Raw genomic sequence first — 25,252 nt, 5'->3', positions numbered from 1 at the left:
CAAAAACCACAATCATGGATTTAAATCGTACATCGATTTTATTAATTTGAATAAAACTAGACATAAAATCAAACATAATATGGAAGAGGTTTTCCAGCTATAACATGGTTAATTTAAAAAAACAAAACAAAACATGTGAGTTTTATTCCTGAGTGACAAATGTAAACACTCACTTATGACCCTGCTTTATTCAAGCCACTGGTTAACAAGCTTGTGACCCTTGTTTGTGCTCGGGCTCAGAAAAGGGGCTGGTCATACGATATAAGCGAAGCTTGGTTCTCATGCTGCGCAGACACTGAGCATTGCGATCCAGGATATCCTCCAGCCTGTCCACATAGTCCATAAAAGCCTATTTAAAAAAAAGCAGGAAGTCCACCAGAGTAGAATTACATTACATAGATTTAGAATACAGTAAACAGCAGAATTTTCAACTCTTCTGACCATGTGAGGTTGCTTGCAAAGAAGTGTCTGCTCCTCATGCAGTAATGGCTCCATCTTCCTCAGTTTCTCCCAGTGGGCTTGGATGACATGCCATCTTGAAAATAATTTAGGAATGTTGTACAGTGATTTACACAAAAATAGGCAGTTAGTTACTTATACATCACTTTGAGACCTGTTTTTTTTTTTTTTTAAATCATGATTATTTGTATTTTCTTTTAAGTCCTACTGAAGCATAACAAGTTTGTGTCTTCAAAAATGGCCGCTTTTCTTTGTACTTATTGGCCAATTTGGCATGAAAGACAGTAGATTGGAGGCTCAATGTGGTTGAACCAAAACAAAAACAGTTGTTTTCGGTTCACCTTGGCAGAAGACTGCGTCCTATCTTAGATAATGTCAAAGCAATGCAACTGAACATTAGCAAGTGTTATCACTATTAGCCAACTTTCTATGTGCAATGAAATATTTGCCGTTACTTACTTGGCATGATCCATTGTTAAGGAAAACTCCTGGTTGCAGGGTCTTTCCTTACACTGCAACTCTACAGGATCATCCATTTGGAGTTTACAAGATTTGCATGGGTGTTCTGGTCCTGGTGTGGCCCGACTGGTCCGAAGATTTGGTGTGGTGGTGTCATTTTTATTCAAAGAGGGTGACATGGCGTTCTTTGGTGCACATGAGCGAGTTAGCTCTGTAAAATTAGCTACGTCAGAAGCGGCCGACCAGAGGTCGTCTGGTAGGCACAGGTGTGCGTCCTCCTTTCCATGCATGAGATGCTCTAAATTGTAATTGTTGGCCAATTTGGTGTCAGAAAATGGGAACCAGAGGTCTTTTGGGACACGGGGGTCTATGTATTCATCCTTTGCATGCATGAAATGATCCTTTGTTATGCACTCATTGGTCAATTTGGTGTTAGAAGTGGGAGAACGGGGGTAAAATTCTCGATGTTTAGACGTTGCATGCGTGAGTTGCCCCTTCATTGTGTGCTTATTGTCCGATTTTGTGTCAGAAGTGGGAGACTGGAGCTCCATTGGGAGGCAGATCTCGGCGTTATCCTTTGCATGTGTGAGATGGTCCCGTTTGCACTTACTCATCAAATTGGCGTCAGCAGTAGTTGATCTGAGGTAAATGTTGTCATCTTTAATTTTTGCATGTATGAGCCGCTCGTTTGTGCACTTTTTGGCCAGTTTACTGGCAGAAGTGGGAGACTGGAAGTCCTTTGGGAGACATCGGCCAGCATCTTCATCCTTTGCATGAGTGAGCTCCTTTGTGTACTTTTTGGCCAATTTGGTGTCAGAAGTGGAAGACTGGAAGTTGAATTGCCTGTCTTTATTCTTTGCATGTGTCAGTGTCTCTTTTTCTCTCCCAAGTGGACACAGATGGCTATTGATCCAATCTCCCTGAACCAGTAAGGCCGTGGCAGCATTAGGTTGGGAGATGCTTGAGGCATCATCCTTTGATGTTTTTGCTTTATCCTCTGGTTGTTTGTATACCTGAGTAGGATTTTTTAACAGTGTAGGTTGCATTTTCCCTTTCTGGATGGCTAAGAATGGATGGACAGATTGTGCTTCCTGACGTAGCGGTTCAACCGGAGGGGAGCCGCAGAGTGTGCTGTGGACTGACAGTAAACATTCCGTCCACAGCCCGTCGAGCGATGGGTCCATTTCCAGCGAGTCCTGTCCGTTCTCTCCATCGCTGAAGGACACAACGCCTTCATCTAGCGTGGGGTCAGCCTCTTGTACATTCGCCAGCCACCTCATCTCCGCCCTCTGCGGCGCGTCTCCCCCGAACGAATCACTACTTCCGACCCCACTGTCGTACACGGCTGGCTTGCTTTTCGAACCGGAACGGGCGGTGGACGATGCGGAGGAGCAGAGGGATCGTTGGTTGTAAGAAGGCGGCGAGACGGAGAAGGGCTTGAACATCTGCAGCTGCCGGTGATAATGTTGCAGGTGCTGCTGCATCTGCTTGTCCACTGTTGTGTCTTCGCCACTTTCTTCTACTGACTCTTCCACGTTCTCATTTCGGCTTCCTTCCTTACACATGTTGGCGCTCCCATTTTCTTTGTCGCCCATTATCTGGGAGCCCCTCGCGTCGTCGAGTCTGACGCCATGCTTGCCTCTTGCAGCTCTTTCCTCCCCATCTCTGATCGGCGTGGACGAGTCGACGGGATAGCCCCCGAGTTTCCTCAGGGTGGGCGAAACGGCGGCAAGAAACGCTCTGGGTGTCGTTATCTTTGTATTCTTTGGGAGATTCTTCCCAACGCCATTGCATTTGGAAGGTGTTGTGCTTTTGCATTCTTGTCCTCCGCCACGACCCCTCAACTCCTTCACACTGTGGAAAATAAAGCGGATGTCCTGAACTGGTCTGCTCACTTCCTGGTTCTCCACCAAACATTTTCAATCAGATGTGTTCTGGTGCTTTCAGAAACGAAAATAATTTATTAGCAGATAGTAAACACTGAAAACATGCGGTTCACTTTTCACAAATCAATCTATTTGTGTTTCTTTTCTGAAATGCTACAAGACACCAAAGCCCTGTCTAATCGAAAAGTCGTGCTTTGTTGCTCTGTGGTATAGTTACAGACTTTAGCATAGGCCCTTTAAAAATCTTACGTGGAGCATTAATTACTCTTGTTTTGTAATTCATAGCAGGGATCGGGGTTTTTTAGTGTACAGCAGTACTGACACACTAAAGAAATGATTGTTGAACCAATTTAAGGTTACAAATTGAACTGTTGACCAACTTAAGTTAATCCAAAGTGAATTCACTAAGTTTAATTAATTGTGAGTTCATTCGCTTTGGATTAATTTTGGACAAATTTTGGATTAACTTAATTCAAGTGAATATATTAAGTTTAATAAACTCATAATTAATTAAACTAAATATACTCACTTTGGATTAGCTCAATTCAATGTGTTACCAACTGAATCAACTTTATTAATTCACTCGTCTGTTACCAATTGAAGCTATTTTATTAAGTTGGTGAACAATTCAATTTATAATCTTAAATTGGTTCAACAATTTTCTCTATAGAGTGCATAAGACATTTCAAAGTTAAGAATGGCACACCATGAAGTAGTTTGTGTAGTTCACACTCATATGCCAGTTCATACACATATGGCCATGATGTTGACCTGCATCACACCCATCCCCCCCTCGAAGCTCTCTCAGTCTCCAGACTAAACCACTGGTCTCATCATAACAGTTTGTACAAAAAACTATGAGTTTGAAGCATACATTTTGGGCGAATTTCAGGGCTTGTTCATTAACATAATCCTATTGGAGAATTGGACCAATGTTGACTCACACGAATAACATAATTTGCCATTATGAACACTTACCGGTCGGCATATCTCAGCGTGTTCAGAGTGTGCTCTGTGGCCACGCTACCGGGTGAAATGTTGGCAATCATGCAAGTCATGGAGTTGCCAACAAATGAATCTTTCAGGACCTAAGCATAAAAAAAGTAAAATCTCAAGAGATTAGCGTACTGAAAATAACATCAGGCCTAGACAGTGTTAATCAGTCAGTGTTGATCAATTTTAGTTATTGTTTTCGTCTCTATTTTAGTTTTCGTTTAATTTTCGCCTGAAAAAAAAAACAATTGTGACAGAAATTTTTCGCTGACGAAATTTTCACTGGGCCGACAGAAAGATTGCAATGAGGTCTTAGTACCTGAGTGAGTTTGCTTTGTCTGAAAGGTGTGTGCCGCTGCTCTTGATCAAGGGAGCGGATACATTCTTTAAGCTGAGGGAGGGAAAATCACAAATTATTTCAGGTCGCCCACTGCTGATGCCAACATTGTCTAAAACGCACACACAGGAACACCTCAAACCTGCAACAGATGAGGACACAGAATTTCACTTTCCATCTCACTTTTTTTTATGCCAAAATTGGCCAAGAAGTCACACAACAAAAGGAGAATCCAACAAATGCAAAAGATAAGGACAGAATTTACCAGCGGTGTCCCACTTCTTATTAGTACACAATAAAGGAGCATTGGACACATACAAGGGATGAGGACAGATAATTCTGTCCTCCAAGGGCTTTCTGGTTTCCAACTTCTGAGTCCAAATTGGCCATTAAGTACATAAAGGATTGTGCTGTTGTAGCTTACAGCCAACAGACTCTGGTTGATCTCTGCTCCCTCCATACGAGTCTGCCAGTCTGTTACTGTGGTGTCCGATGCCCGCTCACTTCCCGCCAAGTCGATGAACCACATTCTTAAAAACAAAACAAAACAAAACAGAGTATTAGGACACTAAAAATATATGCAAATATGTAGATAACAGCCTGACAGTACAATGTAGTAGGTCACCTGCCAATGATCTCCTGGTGGGGGGATCTGAGCTGAATCTGAAGCAAGGCATGCGACCGAGACGACAGCGGATTTACGCCACTAACCCTTTGTGCGCGTACCGCTAAACCCTGCGAAATCACCTTGAAACGCAATAAAAAGGGACAAATATGGCATTATTTTGTACAGTAAATACAGAAAGACCCTCGTTTGTCTAAAAAGTCAGAGGCAGTTGTTTACCGACCTTCATCAGCGAGTTGACTGATTCCACTCTGACATCGCAAATACCTGTAATGTGCACCACATTGTTCCCATCCTCCCTCACAAACAATCTAAAAAGGATCAAAAGAAGAATTAGAGTTACACCCATCATTTCACATTGCAATTACAATCAAAAACAGCTATGCAAAAACAAAGAGCACCTTGTCCTATTGTTGAGCAGGTCGTAGACTTGACGACAGTAGATCTCACAAAAGCTGACGTACACCTGCAACGGGCTGCGCGTTGCCAACAGGTGGGCAAAGATGTCCTGGGCAGCCAACGCATATAAACCCGCTTCGCCGGCAGTGGAACCCATCATGGTATGAGTTTTGCCCGCGCCCGTCTGGCCAAATGCAAAGCAAGTGGCTTTGCCCCTAGATATACACATACAATTTGTCTCATACAGTTAAGCCTGGGGAGATCCTTTACATAATAACATAAAATTGAGCTGAAATAGATACAGTAGTTATACTAGCTGGAAATATCCCTTAAAGAGGAAGTTAACCTGAAATATTTCTTGACAATAATGTTATGTGACCTCACTAGTCTAAATATGACATTCTGATTATTATTAAATTTGTGGAATATGAGTTTTATGAAGCAAAATCCAGCCATTTTTATCCATTTCAGGGGGGTGGCCATTTTGCCACCTGTTGTCGACTGAAGATGACATCACAGTCGCTCAGTGCTCCGGCAACAATGAATCACAGCACATGGCTTCAGAAAACAGGTGATCTGTGATTGGTTGCTACCGGAGCCCTGAGGAAGCGGCAAAATGGCCGACCCCTGAGGTGGATAAAAACTGTTGGATTTTGCTGCTTAACTCATATTCCATTAATGCAATATTAACCAAAATACTCTATTTAGACAAGTGGGGCTGCATAGAACATATTAATATTATTGTCAAAAAATTGGGGCTTGACTTCCTCTTTAAATTACATTAAAAATAAATAAATAAAAAATACTGTCCAGATCAGTAAATATGAGTCAACATTTCTATTCTGGCTGGAGGGACCCCTTTCAAAATGCTTAACGAAATCAAATTAAAACCTTATGTAAAAACATAATAATAATAATAATAATAATAATAATAATAATAATAATAATAATAATAATAATAATAATAATAATAGTAATAATGACTCCGGTTCGAGTCCAGGCTTCGGCCATTCCTGGGTGGAGTTTGCATGTTCTCCCCGTGCCTGCGTGGGTCTTCTCCGGGTACTCCGGTCTCCTCCCACATTCCAAAGACGTGCATGGCAGGTTAATTGGGCGCTCCGAATTGTCCCTAGGTGTGCTTGTGAGTGTGGATGGTTGTTCGTGTCTGTGTGCCTTGCGATTGGCTGGCAACCAGTCCAGGGTGTCCCCTGCCTACTGCCCAGAGCCAGCTGAGATAGGCGCCAGCGCCCCCCGTGACCCTTGTGAGGAATAAGCGGTCAAGAAAATGGATGGATGGATAATAATAATAATAATAGTAATAATAATAATAATAATAATAATAATAATAATAATAATAATAATAATAATAATAATAATAATAATAATGAACTGGAAATAAAAGTGAATTGATAAATGAAAGGAAAAAAGTGGGCAATTTGACACCTTACCCATCAAGCATGTGCTGCACCAGAGGATATGCTGTTTTCTTATATACTTCCTCATTAGAATGATAATCTCCAAAAACTTGGTCAAAGTAGAACGGATGCTACAAAACAAATCAGACAATGCAAAATGCGCATTGGAGATAGTCTCATTGCATCATCGTTTTCAAAATTTTAAATGTCGTACCTGTAGAATGTACTGGGTGAGATCCAGGGCTTCTTTGCCCTCTTCCACAATCACGCACTCTGCGCTGGGTGTTATCACCACATCCTCCTCGCCCTTCCTTCTCTCGGCCTGTGTCAGCGGTCGTTTCCTCACGCAAACGATGATCCTTGGCCCATGGCTTTTCCTACAAATAAGAGTCCAAATGGAAGAAAATTGAATACATTTTGCCATCATTTCCCATCTGTCTGCTGGAAGGGCATTCATGGACTGTATAAGCACTCACTAACTTTTTTGCAGAAACTGGCTGAAGAGGAAGCCCGTAGTTGTACCCTGGTTTTCGCTTGGCTTCGTAAACGGGCATTGGATGGTTTGCTTTATCCGTGCACCTCTTGGCTGCAGCTTTGGTTCTCGGGTGCTGGTGGATGTGATGGTGGGCCGCAGCATTCCTCTGAGGTGGTAGCGTGGAGTACGTATTGTACATGGCTAATCGTTTCGTAATGTCTGGCTTGGCTCTGTGGGTGCTGTGCTGCGCAGCACGCTTGTGGGATGTGTCCTGGTCATCTGCCCCTTCTTTAAGTCTCACCCCCTCCCGCTCCAATGTATTAACCAGATGGACCAGCTTGAAGAGACGACTTTTATCTTCCGCTGTGTGGATCTCCAGGAGGGGCAGGTCCTCTGTCGTGATGGTTACGAGATGGACCGCATGGCGGATCCCCATGGAAGTGAAGCTGAAAAGTACGTTGGCGAATGAGCGATGCCCGTCTGAGTTCGGGTTTAAGATCTTGTAATTACCGGTCATGAAAATGCTGAAGGCCCACCATCTTGAGGCACTCAAACAGGCTCAGTGTCATGATTGGACGGTCTTCCATTTGTCTCCACAGGCCCTAATGGAAACCACACAATTACTTTTGTGATCAATTATGCATTGAAGCTTGACATCAACACAGTAATTACTACATTTTCGCGGATCATGATTCACAAATTAAACTATTCACATCCCGATTTCGAGACAAGCTTTGTATGTCGGGGAGGAGGCAAGTTTAGCCTGGGTTATTAGCTGAAAAATTTAGGAGAGAATCTTTGCTGCCTGAGCACACTCATACAGACTGTCATATAGTTTTATCGCTCCCACACGTTGTAAACATGGTAATTAAAATACAGCACACTTTTTCACCTCAGGGAACCTGTGCGGAAAAAATAATTGAGAACCACTGTGCTGCTCTTACTCATTTAAGTCGACCACATTATCATCACAAGACTACTGGTTACTAGTTAGTTAGTTAGTTAGTTAGTTAGTTAGTTAGTTAGTTAGTTAGTTAGTTAGTTAGTTAGTTAGTTAGTTAGTTAATTAGTTAGTTAGTTAGTTAGTTAGTTCTCACATTTTATTTGATAAACACTGATCCTGAACGACTCCCGATGATGTACATGCCGCAGCTGAGTCGTAGTGGCGGACTGGCGGTATTAAGACTTTAATTAAATCGGGTAAATCTGATCGAGAATAGATTGCGCACGCTCATAAATAAACATTACATAAAAAAAACAATGCCATTAATGGACCATATTTAAATTAGTTTACTTAACAACATTTTAATCTGACGGTTAAAAAAAAAAATCACTAAATTGCCACCCATTTCCCCGACCGTGACACCATCATTTTGGGAACTTTTGAGTTGTGTAAAGTCACACATATAAAACGCAAACAAACAAACAAACAAACAAACAAACAAACAAACAAACAAACTTACCAGTGTGGGTTCCGTTTAAACACAAGATGCACATTGACGAAGGCTGTGAGCACGTTTCCGAAGTCCAATGATGTTTGAAAAGTGCACTGGACGCCACAGAGACGCGTCGTGATATGCGAGCCTTCTGAATCAAAAACGAACTGACGGTGCTAATTTGTTGCTAGCACGAAATAAAACACATGTCCCTCCCTTGTGACAATTAACGTTGACATATATCGCTATGGCAACCAGTCCAGGGTGTACTACCAGGGGCGCCTACTGCCCAAAGCCAGCTGAGATAGGCTCCAGCACCCCCCCGCGACCCTTGTGAAGTTGTGAGGAATAAGCGGTCAAGAAAATGGATGGATATATCGCTATGTCTGCACACTTCACTTGGGTCTCCATGGCGACGGCTGCCGCGGATGAGCACGAAAAAGATGATAATCCAATAAAACAAGATTAGATCAGTCAGTCACGAAGTCTTAACTGAACTAATGTGCACCGTAACGATGCATGTAAGTATTATGATTATTGCTACTCAATTATGATTATTGCTACTCAGGGCGTTTATAAGCAGTACTATACTGTTCTATCAAAGCACAGTAGCGCTTGTCAGTGCACAATGTTTTGTTTTCAATAAATACGGAAACAAAATTCTGCCGAGGTTGATTCATGTTTTAGACGGTTGGTAATAGAAATGACACAGCCTTTTAGCCAGGTGTCGGCGCCAGCATTCACGGACTTAAAATTTCATATGTAATATTTGACATTTTATTTGATATGCAAGTCCTTGGCGGTTTAAGTGTCCAAGTTTTTTTTTTTTTTTTTTTTTTTTTTTTTAAGACATCCGTGGCTAGGCGATGGTGCCTTACAGGGGGACAATATTAATGGTAACACACAACATGCTGAGTATTGTTAGCAGGTTGTGCTAATATTGCTCGGCTATGGCAGTTATATTTTTGTAAAACTGAAAATATTATCCTTATACTGTGTTGTACAACTCAATAGACACTACGGTAACCTTTAATATACAAACTGAAAGTAGACACGGTGTTAGGTGTCAAGTTTGACACCAACTGAACTTTTGGTTGTTTCTGTTTCCTGTTTGTGGTTCTAGTCGCCAATTCTCAAACACTCGTGTCTTTAAAAAGTCCAACTAATCTATCTTTGTATTCACAAGCTAAACATGGGAAGGATGCCTCAAATTTATTACTCTATTCATGCTGTACTTTTACACCCACTCTCCAGTCAGTTACCACTTGCCCTACTTGAGTCCAAACGGCGAGTATGTTGTCATCAAAGACGAAAGATTGCAGCTTTAACGTTGGCTCAAATTTGTCATTCTGGGCTTGAGTTGTAGCCGATAGGAGCTCCTGAACGAATGTGCATTTTGTTAACGCTGGGGATAAAGTAACTGAATGCATGAGCAGCTGTTATCCTTGACCACATACGAGGGGATTCCATGTTGGACTAACTTTTTTTTTTTTTTTTTTTTTTTTTTTTACAAGCTGCATTAGATAGAGGCTATGTTTTTATTTTGAATTTAGGTTTGGATTCCTCATTCTTGTACTAGGCATAGCTTCCATCAACATTACAGTTTTACGTAATTCACCAGCATTCATTCTGTTTTATTTTGTCATCTTTCTCCTTTTTTGCCAGCATAGGATAATCGTCCCATTAGTTGACTAATGTTATGGGAGAATAGCTTTCCCTTCCTTTTCCAGCATAGTTTTATCTCGATCTTTTGTCACCTTCGTTCATCAACAGCGATTAGTTTTTATCTTTCTGTAGCGTCTCCATTGTTCTCCATTCCTCTTCACAGTCTGTTAGCATAGTTTCAGGTTTTTTGTACCTCCTGTTGCAGCAATTTCTTACGTTTGCTAGTTTTGGGAATGGTAAATGCACAAGTAAGGATGACCTTTAATGATTCTTTTCTTGAACAGGAATGCCCCTCTAGCAAGTAACCAACATGTCCTCCAAGGAGAAGATTTGTCAGATCTCATCCTCTTCATCTGCTCCGCTATCTCCTCCTCCCCCGCCTTCCTCTCACTTCATCGGGAAACGAGATGACATCATCAGACACGGCCGTGTGACCAAGCTGGTGAATGGATGTCGGGATGTCCTAGTCGTGTACCACCAGGGGGAATTCTATGCGATGGACATGCGCTGTTACCGTAAGAAAGAGTCTTTCAGATGAATACAATACATGTTTGAGGATCTTTTTCATCTTTTGACTGCTTCTTTCACCAATATAGTTCTTTCTTTCGCCGGCATAGCTTATTTATCAACTTTCAGCAGCTTCTTTTACAAGTATAGTTTCTACTTCTTCTGCCAGGATAGTTTTGTCTTCTTCATTCTGCTACTTCTTTCACCAACATCGCTTTCTCGCTTTAGCTTGTCTTTTTCTGGCAGAGCTTACTCTTCATCTTTCATCAGCTTCTTTTGCTATCATAGTTTTTCCCTTTTTCAACTGCATTGTTCTCTTCATCTGTTTGTAAACCATAAAGAATTGTCCACAGAGCTAAATTAATGAAGGGAAAAAAATAAGCTAATAGGAATTGCTTGTGTGTTGACAGATGCAGGCGGAGCTTTAGAACAAGGAGACATTGAGGTGCGCTTTCAAACATCCACATGTTGTAGTCATCAATATTGCATCTCATCCTCACATCTTCTTCATCCATCAGGAGTTCAACGGGCGTGTGTGCATCGTCTGTCCATGGCACAAGTACAAGATCACGCTGGTGGAAGGCGAGGGACTGTACCAAGCCGTGGACAACCCCACCGTCAAACCTCTGAAAACTCACTGGCGCTCCAAGGGTGTCAAACAGAGGGTCCACAAAGTCACTCAAGTGAACGAGGACATATATATTACACTAAATGACTCCAAAGAGACTGTTGAGTCTGATTACTACCAAACCGACGCATACAGGACCAATTTATGCATCAAAAAAGTCCACTGACAAGAAAATATGGCATGTTGTATGTACATTGCCTCTGGAGAGTATTTTGTGACACATAGTGTGTCATTCTAGTGCCTGCGAAGTAATTCACTTTAATCAAGTCAAATCATTTAATGAGTACAGTGGATTGCTGCTAGGGATAACGAAAATATGCATATAATTGACGGCCAGTAAAAAAAAAAAAAAAAAAAAAAAAAAGTGAAAAACATTCAATGTGTTTTCTATGAAAAACGAAATATTTAAACATTTTGAAAAAAGATCTGCAAATTCACGCGCTAAATCATGAGACTGCACCAGTCAACTGTAACACAAATGCTTTGTTAGCAAGCTGTTACCGTATTAAATACAACAAATTAACAAGTCATGAAGTAAATCATTTTTTGTAAATCAATCCATCCATCCATTCTGTACACCCCTTATGCTACTTGGGTCGCAGGGTGCTGGAGCCGGTCCAAACTGACTTTGGGCCAAATAGCCCTGAACTGGTCGCCAGACACAATAGAGACAACAAAGTCAGGCAAATGTGCCAATACACCATCAGTGACTATTTTCAATAAATACAAATCAATAAAATTATTATAATAGTAATGAAATTTATTAATCAGACTTGCAATGATTTATTACAGAAAATGTATTTCATTTAATCACACCCAGTTTTGGCATCAGCAATCCTCTGTATAAATAGTTTATGGAAATGGAATTAAATAATTAAAAAAAGTCAATGAAACATGTATACAGTAGTGTCATGAAGTGAATAATTAAATAGGTGAGATAATATTGAATATATTCCACAGTTTGATTAAATAATGGCCAATTTAATAAATGGTGTATTTAACTAGTGTTATACATTTAGCACAAACACCCATATAAATTAAAGTATTAATTAAAATGCCATGAAATAATGAAAAAAAATCATGATTTTCGCACAACCTTATAAATTATTTCACATTTTAATTTTAATTTGACATGTGAATGAGTTTTAAGTATTTAAACGTATGTGTGCAAAAATACTACACATGTTTTCGCACACACTGTGAGGAAAGAAAAAAAAGAACAAACTAATCAGAATCTTTCTACAAAATAACACCATGTGTGAATGCTTTCTCGAACGCTGAATTCATGATTGTGCGATGCTTGTTACATTTAGTTATCTCTTTTTGTTTTTTATTTATATTTTGTGAACAAAAATACATTTTATATTATTAATCTTATTATTGTATACTGTTACTAAACGGCGTATTCATAAATGTCGATACATCAAAAACCTATTTTTTTTATGTTTGAAGCTGAAGTCAAGCAAAAATATTGGAATTATTTGTAAAAACTTAGTATTTAAGTTTTGTATAATACATTTTGTAATATATTTCTTTGCCTCCATGTTCTGACTTCCTAAATAAAATTTTAAGAAACAGTCAACTCAGATATGGAACAACAAAGACATTTTATACAAGAACAAATCTCTTTATTTCTCTGACTGGGTAGAGAAAAAGGTGCTTTTCGTCCGGCAGTTATTTGACAGCAATGGGCAACTCATGTCTTATTTAGAGTTTTTGAATACCTACAAATTTCGAGTTTCGCCAAAACAATATGCTATTGTATTTAATGCAATACCGACTGGAGTTAAAATGCTTTTTAAAAATAATTCTGTATTGCCCTGTCCTCTTTCTCTCCCCAGTATTTTAGAGACAGAGATTGGTCATTTCTGTCTGACATCAAGTAAAGATGGCAATAAGAAAATTCGTGCTCTGTTTCAGAAAAATATTGTCACAATCTCATATGTTGTGTCCTATTGGAATTGTTTTGTTACAGACATTAATTGGAAAAAGGTCTGGTCTATTCCAAATAAGTATTTGCTGACAAATAAGGTGAAGGAAGTGTCCTTTAAGATTTTACATAAATATTATCCGGCCAACCACTATATGACCAAGTTCAAAAGGGACATCGACACAAACTGCTCATTGTGTGGAACCCACCCAGAGACAGTTCAACACCTCTTCTGGATCTGTGGACACACTCGGACTTTTTGGAAAGAGTTTAGTAATTTTGTTATTAGGCATCTATATAGAGACTTTTTGTTGGAATGGGAAAATATTGTGTTTTGTTTCTTTAGGAAGTATGTTAATGAAGATATATTTTTTATTATTAATCTGTTAATACTTATGGCGAAATTCTTTATTCATAAATGCAAGTATGGAAATCAAAAACCCAACTTCACACACTTTCACATTGACATGCTCACCTATATTAGACTTATAAATGGCTCTCATAACAGGAAGGCTATGAAAACTATCACTATTTGTAAAAAATATAGATTGTTTGACTGTACATGAAACCCCTGGCATTATTGTTTTGTTTTTTGTTTAGTAGTGTTGTCTTTGTTTTGGGTTGTACTTAAGTATATTGATATATGTTCCATTTTGTTCAAATCATTATTCTGATTTGTACTTGTTCTTTGGTTTAATAAAGAAAAAAAAAGAAAAAAAAGAGAAAAAAACAGTCAACTCAGTCGCCTTTTAATGACGTCACTCTTCAGTCTGCCTCAACTGCTGTTGATCCCGAACTCTTTCCACACCATTTCGGTTTTTGACAGGTAAGTAGTACTTCTCACAAGTATGGCTTTATACATTTAACTTTTAACTTAAACCTAAAAAAAACCCCAGTGATTTTGCATCAAAATGGCTTAAAATGTTTGAACCGACATGATTTAATCAGTAATTTACAGCGTTAGGTGACTCTTAACTCACTCCGGCTCAGATGACAGTCAGCTGCAACTTTGGATGCTAACAAGTAGCAATGCTAACAAGATGTGAACATACTTTCTCAACACTTTGGATGTGTTTTTCGCTCACTCGAAGCAGGCTTGAATGATGACGCGGTCAAGTGTGTAGTATGACAAAGTCTTAAAATTGAGTAAAGATTGGTTTATTGCACTTGGACGTTATTGAGAAAACCCGGAAGAGTTATTTGGTCAACTTTTTTTTCTTCGGGATCCTCTGTTTTGACTTTTGTCTCAATGCCTGGAACAAATATTGCCATTTTTGAAAAAAAAATAAAAATAAAAAAGCCATGAAACATACACATTCGAACTTCTTTTGGCCTCGTCAAGTATTAAATATTTATGCGGTATTTATTAATTTATGGTAAGATATATTATTATTAACTGTATAACATAGCTATATTAATTATGAATGGGTTTTTTTCTCTGTTGCCTTGATACAAATTTGAAATCGACAATTTTGTGTGCAAAGGGTGTGCCTCATAATAGCAAGACATACTTGGTGTGTATATAATTAAGTGTATACAGTCAAACATCGCTGTTCGCCACCCGTCCAGTAGCATATTCAGATTTTGTTTTTAAATTATTGCATACCTCCAAAATGTTGTAATTTGTTGGTAGTTCCTTATGTCCACCATGAAACATGATTAAATCTCCCATAGAAAGCAGGAAGGAGTGATTGACACGCACAGCGTGGCGTAATGTGGACGGACAAGCAGCGAGGGATCCGACTCTCTCAGCAGGAGCTCCTGTGCAAGAACTCCTGCGGTTACTATGGCAACCCCGTGTGGCAGGGCTTCTGCTCCAAGTGCTGGAGGGAGCGAGTGCGGCCTGCCGAAGCCTGCCGACAAGAAGCCAGGTGAATTCTACATTTTCAGGGACATTCTCGCCTAATACTTGTAGACATATACTGTGGCTCTCTTTTCCCACATGCCAGGTGAGCTTATTATTTTTTGGAATAAAAAAGACAAATAAAAAACAAACACAAAGTTTTGAAAAAAAAGTTTGAAACTCGCTGAACCGAGGTTCTTGCAGAACAACTGCCGATGGCACGCCACCGACCTTCTCCAAATTCGAGGAGAAGAAGAATATGGAGAAGGGTCGTCGTATCAACACCATGAGAAGACTCTTTTGGGGCGGCCCGTCCCCTCCCAAAGCTGGTAGGCACCATATCTACATATCTAATTCCACTGTATTGCACAAATGTCATGTTGCAATGCAACTTAAAACTGGCTTCCAAATGTTTGTCTGCAGGCCTTAACCCATACGTAACAAAAGCACAAAATGGAGGTTCTTCCTCCTCCAGCTACTAAACTTGTTTGGTTGCTTTTGCTCCCACCTCTCCCATTAGAACCCTCCGACAAGCAGATGAATGTGTTAAAAGCCTTCCAGAAGCTGGAACCCGGAGACTTCACCGGTTTCTTAAAAACACTCCGCAACCCGTCCTCCCAGCGTTTGCAATCCCGTTGCACAGCCTTCCTCAACACAATGGAAGCTTACCATGTAAATCACCGTTGGCTCTTATTAAGAGAAGGTACCGTCGGGTTGTTCTGACCGGATGTTTTTCTGCAGGATCTGCCGGTGCAGAAGCAGTCAGACCTCGTGCAAGACTTTTACCAGTCATTTGCCGAATATTTCAGCAGTGAGTACCCATCGCTTCTACGCCATTCAAGTTATCCATTTAGGCCAGGGGTCTGCAACCTGCGGCGCTGGAACCACATGTGGCTCTTTATTCATTCACATATAGAATTTTTTTTTTTTTCCATAATTATTTGTATTTTTTTTTTTTTAGATAAAATATTCTTTGAATGAATTAATGATTTAGATGTTTAAAAATAAATGATTAAATATTCAAAAAATGTCAGCCCAAATTTGTAAGTCATCAGAAAGAGACGAACAGAAGATGAACAAGTTTTTAGTTACCTACAAATGTCCAAATAATTACCATAAAATGTCCAAAAAGAGCAGAAAATTACCATATAATGTACAGAAAATTGTCAATACGAAAAATTAATTTGAAAAAAGACAAATACAAAACATTCAAAAAGTAAGCATCAAATGTCCAAAAACAAAAGAAAAAAGGCAGAAAAATACCATAAAAAAAATGCAGAAAGTCAGAAAATTCAAGATAATAAAAAAAAGCAGAAAAAAACATTCAAAAAGTAACTATTAAACAAGAGAAAAACATGGAATTTATCATACGTTGTACACAAAATTGTCAAAAAAAGTAATTTTTTTTTTTTTTTTTTTAAATAAAGTCAGAAAAGAAAACTATAACGTCCAAAAACAAAAGAAGAAATCGCCAAAATCACCATAAAATGTCTGCAAAATTACCCAAAATATCAGAAAATTTATAACAAAAAAGGCAGGAAAAAATATTTTAAAAAAATAGCCATAAAATGTTGAAAAAAGGAAGAAGAGAGGCAAAAAAAACACAATAAAATAAATACAATATGTCCATACTGTTTTGTTCATCACATTGTTCAAAGGTTTTGTGGCTCCAGACACATTTTTTTATTTTTTGTCATTTATTTGGCCTAAAATGGCTCTTTTGGCAGTATAGATTGCTGACCCCTGACTAAGGTCAACCTCAGAATGGTAAACTTTCTGATGTTATTTTTTGTAAATTTTTTTTACGGTAATTCTTTCCAGGTTTTTCAGAAGCCGAACTTACGCAGATAATGGAGCATGTGGAGAAGCTGATCATGACGCGCTTACATAAGTGGGTCTTCTGCCACGACAGCTGTGACGATGAGCATAAGGACCTGATGTTGCAGAGGAGGATACGGTTAGTTTTGAAAAAGTGATACAAATTCAAAAAATACTCGGTTGGATACATTATGATTGTCTACAACCACTAATATCTACTTTTTGTTTCCTGATGCTGACCTGGTTACTTTTTGGCAGTTCTTTAAACTGGGTCACCCCGCAGATGCTCAGCGTACCTTTCCCGGACATGCAGAGCGCCGTCACGGGCGACCCCTTTCTTCCCGCTATAACGGCCATTATCGAGATGGACGCCAAGCGGGCGCCTCAGGACAAGCTGGTGTGCGTGTCCAAGTGCAGCCAGCACGTCTTTGAGGCACTCTCCGCCTCCAACAGCGAGCCGGCCAATGCCGACGACTTCCTGTCCGCCCTGGTGTACGTGGTGCTCAAGGCCAATCCGCCTCGCCTGCACTCCAACATGCAATACGTCATTCGCTTTGGCCTCCCACACAGCCTCAAGGCCGGAGAGAGCGGCTACTATTTCACCAACCTGGTAAGTTGAATCACAATTTCTGCGTACTTTTACCCATTCTTAAATGACCCCGTTGCAGTCCTGCGCGGTGGCCTTCATCGAAAAACTTGACGGCCCCTCGCTCAACCTGAGCCCGGAGGAGTTCGAGGGCTACATGCGGCGACGGCGGCAGGCCCCGGCGGCGGGAGGCGGGCCGCATGAGGCGTCTTGTGAGACGCGCCACCTGCTGGACGAGCTGACGTCGCGGCAGGAGCGGCTGGACCGCGGCGTGGGCACCCTCAATGTTGAGCTGCGGACGTGGGTGCAGGCAGTTCACGCCCAGATAGACCAGGCCACGTCCCAGCTGGCCTTGGTGCAAGCGGAAGTGACAGAGCTCTCGTCATCATCCTCGAATTCAGCTGACATAGAGCAGCTGGTGCTTACGGATCAATATCCGGGACCTCCCGATACAGACTGTTAATCCCGATCTCAGAAGGTACATGTTTTATTTTTAAGCCTTCTGCACTAACTTTAACACTTGATCACAAAGGCACAGGTTGTGCTTCCACTTTATACATGTGAATTGTTTGCACTTGTTTGCTATTAGTGTGGGCAAAATGAAGGAAGTTTCACATCCATTCCATGGTTCCTAGCAACTGTGATTAATGTAGCACTTTGTTTGTTTTTTCTTTAAAAAAAAAAAAAAAAAGAATTTATAATGTATAGAAAATGGAGGACTTTATAAAAATCTAAGTTGGTTTGCAAGTCGGTCTGTTATATGGGGATGTGAAATAACTAAGCAACCTCTTATTGTACGTATAATTGCACTGTTTACATGCTTTTGAAGGGTTTGCATAATAAAAATCAAAAGGTTATGTCATAAATTATATATTAAATTTGCCGTGTGATTTGTCTCATTACACGCAGCCCAGTTATGAAATATTTCAGAACTGATTTTAGATTTTATTAAGCGAAGGAATTGGTTATATAGATTTTTTTTTTATTGGTATATACTTAGTTTTAATCATCTGTGTATTTTTATTTATTTATTTTTTTACAATATTTAGTGTCAGTACCATACGTGTTCTAAATCTTGAATGCTATTCAACCGGACACAATTCGGTGTAACACATAAGTCGACGATCGCGAAACAAGATAGTTCCGCCTAGATAACAATGTCCGCTCGGACACAAATGTGCCGTACACAACCAGGAAGTGAAAATGAAGACAAACGAAAACAATCCAGAGACGTCCATGGACGATGTTAAAAATCTAATTCAAAAGAAAGATGACATCGAAGAGCAAATTAAAGCGTACCACGATGTCCTGGAAGACGTAAGTTCACAGCCAGTCACTAATGTTGTGCAGTGTTTTGTGTCTTGAATGTATTTTTTTTTACAGCAAGGTGTTGGACTTAATGGTCCCTTAGTGGACGCAGAAGGTTACCCGAGAGCCGACGTCAATTTGTACCAGATTAGAACCGCAAGACACAATATTTCATGTAAGTAGCCTAGCGTGTTTTCTAGCCCTTTCTACGCAGTGACGTGGTGGTAGTTCGCTGCACACGTCATTAGGGACATCAAACAAGTTCACTTGTCAGCAAAATGATCATAATACAAAACAAAATGTTCATTTAAAAATTGAGGAAATACTTTTTTCAAAAACAGACAAAAAATACTTGACGTATTAACAGTTTTTAATTACACAGATTTGAAAGCTCAACGGCACAAGAGAAAATGGAAATACATTACTTATTTACACAGATTTTGTCAAAAACATATTTCAAACTGACAAATACTGTACTACATTTTTAGGGTAAAAAATACACAGGAGGAAAATGTTTAAACATTGGAATTATTTGCAAAAATACCGAACTCTTAAGTAAACAAAAAATTTAAAAATCCTAGCAAAAGTACAGAAATATTACACACTTAAACATTGCTAAGTAAGCTGAATCAAAATAAAACTACACATCCTTTGGAAACTCTTAGCATTCTCAATGTAGTAAGAGCTGCTCCTGTCATGATCATTTTCATCTGCTTGGTAGATAAATGTACTGTTTATGTCGCAAGCTCTACAGTCATGGATATTTCGCACCGTTTGCCGTGGCAGGCCTGCAGAACGACCACAAGGCCATTATGGTGGAGATCGAGGCTGCCTTGCACAGGCTGCACGCTCGGGAGAAAGCCAAGCGGCAGCACGACCAGACGGAAGCGCTCGAGGAAGCCATGGAGTACCAGGAGACGCTCCCGCCCGCCTTTGCGCGGGTGGATGCTGTCTCACAGGGTTCTCCCGCCTCCGCAGCCGTGAGTGACGGGAAACCTTTTGGCTCTGGTGTTTTAGAGCCTTTCTTGACTTATTGTCTTTTTTTTTTTTCTTTCTTTTTTTTTTTTTACAAGGGCCTCAAAGTGGGAGATGAAGTCATTGTGTTTGGTTCAGTTAACACTGGCAACTTCCAGAGCCTCCACAACATTGCCTCTGTAGTGCAGCACAGTGAAGGGGTAAGACTCAAGACTCTGGATGTCTAAACATGTAAAGAATCTAAGATGGCCGCCTTAATGTGACAAATCCACCCAAACATGCTAACATGGCCACCCGACAACGTAACATGGTCACCATTTATGCCAACTGTAAACAAAAGGGATTTTTTTTGCTAATTTTTTTTAAAATTAATATTTGGTAGAAGCCACTGAGAGTGACGGTGGTCCGCGGGGGTCAAAGAGCCCATATGAGTTTGACTCCGCAGCGATGGTCTGGCCAAGGTCTGATGGGGTGAGTCCATAACAACACAAATGTATTTATACAATATGACTGGTCACGTCATTCTCATTGTTTTCTTGCCAGCTGTAAGATTGTGCCCATGCCGCCACCATGAACTCCAATGACCTTCATGTGAATAAAGACTTTGCAGATTCAGATATAGCATGTTTTTTTTATTATCATTTTAGTTTGTACATTTGAAAAAAAAAAATATTCATTGCCGGATAAGCATTATTCAAAATCTAAAATTAGAAAGGGTTAAACAATGGTTTTATACAGGCTGTGGAGGTAATACAAAAAATAAAATAAAATAAATCATGATGCTTTCAATTTTTTCTTTTTGCCTTTGACCATTTGTGGGAGCTGGATTTTGAAAGCCGTCCTACAAAACACACACATACAAATATTCATTCCATAAAATATATTTAAAAGTATAAATTTGATAAGATTTTATTTTTTTACTTACTCGCAGGTTGTACAAATGGGGCTGAAGTTACAGAATACTGTGGTAGGAAAAAGAAGTACCATAAGTATAAAACGAGGACTAGCATGACAAATGCTGCTTTATACTAAACATTAAAAAATAGAAAACAACCGGCAACATTTGCCCCCCCGCTCCACCCATTAAAAAATTACTTTTCTGTTAAAATAACTTTTTTCATTACGCCTTTTTTCTTGAAGTATGCCTTTTTTAAACAATACAACTATTCTCAGATTTTTTTTTTTCTTAAAAAATACTGCAGTTGGATTTTTAATGCAACTTTATTCTAACTTGTTCAGACTATTTTCCTCACAAATGCACATTTATTTGCATATTCCAACTTTTTTTTCTTGGAATACTCTTCTTATATTACTTCAGTTTTGAACCAAGATTTTATTCTTGGGTGGAAAAAAAATCACTTTATTCTCTAAATTTGTTTTTTTGTTTTTGTTTTTGTGTTTTTCCTGGGAAAAAAAATGACCATTGTCAATACTTGTGGCTTAGTAATGCTAGAGAAAAAAAAAATCTAGATCACGATACACCGTTTTTTATGGAGAACCCCCCGATGGGGAAAATAATTTCTTAAATTTTATTTCTTAAAAAAAATATTTCTTAAAAACAAGACTTGCTTTAATAATATTTACTCATGAATTTAATGTGATTCTTTAAAATTAACTACTGTCGCAATGGGACTTTTTTTTTTAAAGCATTTCTCTGCTAGTAATATTGGGATTTTTAGAGGATTTGTTATTAATAGAAGTAGTAAATGGACGCAAGCACTTACTTGACAGGCAGACGGAGCAAACGTAACCAATCTGGATAAGGTTGCGGTGGCAGAAGCATGCTGCCCTGTAGTCCACATGGGCTGGCGGTGGCAGCAGCAGCTGTGAACGCTGCTCACCGTCAGGCAGGAACACCCACTGTGCCGTAAAGTCACACAAACTTAGAACACAATGATGTCAGTTACCAACAAACGCGTGTATCAATGCATCGAGTGGCGGCGGTCACCAGCAGGTACTGAGCCAGGGCCGCCTTCTGGGGGATCTTCAGGTACAAGCCTCCAGTTATATCGCAAGCCTGTCAGTTCAGAAAGGTGACAGAACAATCGGCTTTTCAGTAACTTTTCAATTACTGCATACAAATTAACAGTAAAGTTTTCTTCTCATTTGCGTTTTATTAATATTAGGTGAGTGAGTGTGAAAAAAATAAATAAATCATTAGACAGTACTTGCTGTAGGAGCCCTGAGTCTGACTCCAGCACGCACGCATCTATCAGGACGCTCTGTTTTGAAATTGAAAGAAAAAAAAAGAAAGTGTTAGTAAAATACATATAAATTTTTATTTTGCAGTTAAAAAAAATGACCAAAAAGGGGACCAAAAAAAAAGTACAAATTAATGAACAAATACATAAACCTGACTTTTCAAAGCCATCTCTCAAATATTACCAACTCCAATATAATAACAAAACACATAAATAAAATACATATATATACTTAAAACATGTGCACATTCCTAGTTTAACAATTTTTCCCTTTTTTTTTTTTTTATAAAAACACAAGACAAAGACAATCTGACAAACTAAACAAATGACTATTTTAACATGGCGAATACTACAATCCATTACAAAACAAACATCACAGACATAACCAACACACAAAAAACACAGTTGTTGGGGGAAAAAAAAAATCCTAATCATTCCCAAATATGATAAGATGATCATGCTCTGACCTGTTTCTGCGCGGCGAAGATCACATTCATGAAGTTCATGTACTGCAGGGCGCAGTCGTCCGCTGCCTTTATCACCTAAGCAGGCACATTAATTCCATTCAGATTTCAGTGAAAGACAACAAGATTCATTCTGACACAATGCAACAAATATATACATGTTTTTAAATAAAACAAAGCTTACCAAAATTCGAGACTTGACCTCCTGTCCCACTACAACAAACATAAGAAATATTACACATGCAAGACAATTTCTGACTAAAATAGTCGTAAATTAAAAGTACCTTCAAGTTCCTTTGAGACTCTATTGATATCTGAGTTGAAATAATTAAGAGGTTAATTACTGGTGGAAAAAATGAAAGGTTATGCTTTTTTTTTTTTTTTTTTTTTCTAAAATGTATGTTTTTATATTTCATATATTATTTTATTTAGATCTTTTTTGGGGGGTCATTTGGCAGGACATTTTTCCTGGTATTGTTTAATTTATATTCTCTTGAATTTATTCAGTTATTTTAAAACGTTACAAGTGTCTGTTTTGCTATATATTGTATGATTTTGTTTATATTTTAAGTCTTTTAAGATTCATTGTTGTTTGTTTTTTTATTTATCGTTTGTCAAATGTGTTCAAAAGATCCAATTTATCTTCCAGTGTATTATTTATATACAGTATGTTTGTCAAAAAAAAACTATATTTTATATTGTGTTCTTTCATTACTATTAATATTTTTGATTTTCTAGTTTCTCAACATGATTTAGTTTGCATTTTATTTTTCGAAAAAGTCTGTACTTAACATTAACTTAACATTGTTTTATTTCATTAGTATAACATTTGTATTATTCTTTGTTGTATTACTGTTTATTTTTCTATTTCTATAATTTTGTGGTTTGCCACCACTCCCCCAAAAATCTAAATATTACTGATGTTATAACTTGTATTGTATAATTTTATTTAGATTATTTCATGATGTAGTTTGTCCCAAAAGATTAAAATGTGTCTTATTCAATTTTGCGTTGCATCAATTTCTAGTTAGAACGAAATTATAATTTTTTTTCAAAATGTCTTTATTTTATTGTACTGTTTCATTATTATTTTGTTTCAATATGTGCTTGTTATAATGTGTAATAATTGTAATCTATGTTTTAATCAATTTCTAGTTCTTTATAATTTATCAAAATTATTAAGTATCTTGGATTGGATACATTTGTGTATATATAATCAGTTTGTTTTTTTTCACTTAGTGTCATATTGTTCTAATAGCAAGTGTGCAGATTGTAGGGGAAGGATACAGCAGAGAGCTTTGGCGAGGGATCCGGCCAACAAAGTGTCCGTGGAACCTCCTGTCACCTCAACTGCAAAGTGAACACACACACAAAATACAATGAAATCATTAAACTTAATCAACTTTTTTTTTTTTTTTTTTAATCCAGAACAGTTTATTTGTTGAATGCAGTTGAGTTGTACTTGACGTTTTAGTACAACTGTTTGTTGTCAAGCATTTATGCAAGTACTTTTTTTTTTTAAATTAAATTCATGTACAACACATTGGAATTGAATCATTATTTAGTAATGGTGTTGACCTACTTTTGGACATCAAGTTTCTGATCTGTTCAGCTATGATGCCGTTGGCGATGGACAGCAGTTCGTACTTGCCGTCACCACTCGAGCACATTTCGTCTGGGGAGCCATCACTGCCTGCTTGACTCTTACTGGGATACAGGAAGTGGCTGAAGCGAAATGCATGACAGTGAGTATATATTCGTATACAAATCCTTTCTATCAAATCAAGAAACGTTGAACTAGATAGATGTGTGACCTGTCTTGACAGTGGCTGGCGATGACTGCCAGCTTGTTATTTCTGCTCATGGCCACGTGAGTGTTAGCCATGACCATAACAGCATCCATACACTTGGACAGTGTGAACTAGGGCCACACGAAAACACTTTATTAGAAATATAATTAGAATGATTTGGTTTGGTGTCATTGTTCTCGTACCTGCGGCTCACGCTGGGCTTGCTGGCCCCACCAAATCGGGTTAACGTCCACGACGATGACCAACAAGCTGATTTCCTCTTCTGCATGGGGGTAAAAAAATACACATTAACACAAAACATGAAAAGTCATTCATTCTGATCCCCAATCAAAACGAACCTGATGCCATCACGACGGCTCGGTGTTAAGTTTTATTCTGTTTTATCGTCCATATTTCATCTGTAGCTACAAAAAGCGAGGAATAAGTTAGTCCAATTGGTCATAATGCACGTGCTAATATTAATTTGATCAAAACTGATACGTGGGTATTTAGCATAATAACTCTTGTCGCATGTTATGACGATCCTGCCTCTTCTTTTGTCTGTGTTGACAGTTAAAAGGCGCACTGCTGCCACCTACCGCATGGAGTAGTTTGCTTTTCCGCCAATGAAGATCGCATAAAAAGTATAAACCATCAAATTAGTACAGTAGTACTCACCTTAAACAATTTGTATTTTTGTCCCATAAAGTTTCATTTTTATCAGTTTAATGGCTATTTTTAATTATTCAATTCAGTTATTTTTTTTTAATCTATATTGCAGGTTATTTGTGCCAATGTTAAATACATGATGTCAGTTAACCATACATTTTGGTGAATATTATTTATTTTCAATTTTATTTAAATGTTTTATGAGTTAGACAAATATTAGATTGTGAACTGTTCCATAGGATATACATTGCACAGTTGTGTGGTGTGCTGTTATAGTGTATATATATTTATGGTGTCGAACATGACATAGTGGTGGTGTTAAGAGATGTCAGGCAAGCACCCATGTCCCACCACTGTCCTTTTATATCAATCAATAAAATAAAC

At 38.7% G+C, this 25,252-nt stretch overlaps 5 protein-coding genes across 13 annotated transcripts; 3 read left to right on the top strand and 2 right to left on the bottom strand.

The window, feature by feature from the left end:
* Window positions 1-19: 19 nt before the first annotated feature.
* Window positions 20-10,549, bottom strand: LOC144018415 (uncharacterized). 5 transcript variants are annotated; one of them, XM_077520509.1, is made up of 14 exons: window positions 10,409-10,549; window positions 7,559-7,650; window positions 7,054-7,494; window positions 6,788-6,950; window positions 6,607-6,704; window positions 5,161-5,373; window positions 4,983-5,070; window positions 4,760-4,881; window positions 4,559-4,664; window positions 4,117-4,188; window positions 3,783-3,892; window positions 919-2,772; window positions 442-535; window positions 20-349 (listed from the first exon to the last, which is right to left on the bottom strand). In XM_077520509.1, exons 2-14 carry the CDS (start codon window positions 7,633-7,635, stop codon window positions 203-205), a joined length of 3,585 nt encoding a protein of 1,194 aa, XP_077376635.1. In that variant the 5' UTR covers window positions 7,636-7,650; window positions 10,409-10,549; the 3' UTR covers window positions 20-202. The 5 variants fall into 5 exon arrangements, with proteins under 5 accessions (XP_077376635.1, XP_077376636.1, XP_077376633.1 ...); XM_077520510.1 differs by lacking the exon at window positions 10,409-10,549 and adding an exon at window positions 8,512-9,164 and having other exon boundaries at window positions 7,585-7,650; XM_077520507.1 differs by lacking the exon at window positions 10,409-10,549 and adding an exon at window positions 8,512-9,163.
* On the top strand, window positions 8,659-11,648 carry LOC144018421 (Rieske domain-containing protein-like). Of its 4 annotated transcripts, none has more exons than XM_077520518.1 (4): window positions 8,659-9,005; window positions 10,434-10,664; window positions 11,067-11,101; window positions 11,175-11,648. In XM_077520518.1, exons 2-4 carry the CDS (start codon window positions 10,460-10,462, stop codon window positions 11,448-11,450), a joined length of 516 nt encoding a protein of 171 aa, XP_077376644.1. In that variant the 5' UTR covers window positions 8,659-9,005; window positions 10,434-10,459; the 3' UTR covers window positions 11,451-11,648. The 4 variants fall into 4 exon arrangements, with proteins under 4 accessions (XP_077376644.1, XP_077376645.1, XP_077376646.1 ...); XM_077520519.1 differs by lacking the exon at window positions 8,659-9,005 and adding an exon at window positions 9,128-9,380; XM_077520520.1 differs by lacking the exon at window positions 8,659-9,005 and adding an exon at window positions 9,385-9,506.
* A 2,309-nt stretch (window positions 11,649-13,957) lies between these two features.
* LOC144018418 (rab5 GDP/GTP exchange factor-like) lies at window positions 13,958-19,601 on the top strand. 2 transcript variants are annotated; one of them, XR_013283433.1, is made up of 10 exons: window positions 13,958-14,040; window positions 14,889-15,085; window positions 15,262-15,386; window positions 15,578-15,729; window positions 15,799-15,868; window positions 16,879-17,014; window positions 17,134-17,485; window positions 17,544-17,939; window positions 18,845-18,944; window positions 19,556-19,601. XR_013283433.1 is itself a non-coding variant. In XM_077520514.1 (9 exons), the coding sequence occupies exons 2-8, from the start codon at window positions 14,928-14,930 to the stop codon at window positions 17,922-17,924; spliced, it is 1,374 nt and encodes a 457-aa protein (XP_077376640.1). In that variant the 5' UTR covers window positions 13,958-14,040; window positions 14,889-14,927; the 3' UTR covers window positions 17,925-17,939; window positions 18,656-18,778. The 2 variants fall into 2 exon arrangements, 1 of the variants encoding a protein (XP_077376640.1); XM_077520514.1 differs by lacking the exons at window positions 18,845-18,944; window positions 19,556-19,601 and adding an exon at window positions 18,656-18,778.
* Window positions 18,662-20,359, top strand: psmd9 (proteasome 26S subunit, non-ATPase 9). The gene is made up of 6 exons (XM_077520517.1): window positions 18,662-18,778; window positions 18,845-18,944; window positions 19,556-19,749; window positions 19,843-19,944; window positions 20,127-20,215; window positions 20,288-20,359. Exons 1-6 carry the CDS (start codon window positions 18,665-18,667, stop codon window positions 20,316-20,318), a joined length of 630 nt encoding a protein of 209 aa, XP_077376643.1. The 5' UTR covers window positions 18,662-18,664; the 3' UTR covers window positions 20,319-20,359.
* gtf2h3 (general transcription factor IIH, polypeptide 3) lies at window positions 19,122-24,781 on the bottom strand. The gene is made up of 13 exons (XM_077520516.1): window positions 24,559-24,781; window positions 24,403-24,482; window positions 24,224-24,330; window positions 23,992-24,134; window positions 23,697-23,759; window positions 22,694-22,723; window positions 22,594-22,622; window positions 22,413-22,487; window positions 21,913-21,966; window positions 21,693-21,761; window positions 21,469-21,604; window positions 20,670-20,706; window positions 19,122-20,585 (listed from the first exon to the last, which is right to left on the bottom strand). Exons 1-13 carry the CDS (start codon window positions 24,566-24,568, stop codon window positions 20,519-20,521), a joined length of 900 nt encoding a protein of 299 aa, XP_077376642.1. The 5' UTR covers window positions 24,569-24,781; the 3' UTR covers window positions 19,122-20,518.
* Between the last annotated feature and the right edge of the window lie 471 nt (window positions 24,782-25,252).

This window comes from Festucalex cinctus, chromosome 5 (assembly GCF_051991245.1).
Source record: "Festucalex cinctus isolate MCC-2025b chromosome 5, RoL_Fcin_1.0, whole genome shotgun sequence".
Lineage (NCBI taxonomy): Eukaryota > Metazoa > Chordata > Actinopteri > Syngnathiformes > Syngnathidae > Festucalex > Festucalex cinctus.
This window is presented reverse-complemented; position numbering and strand designations above follow the sequence as displayed.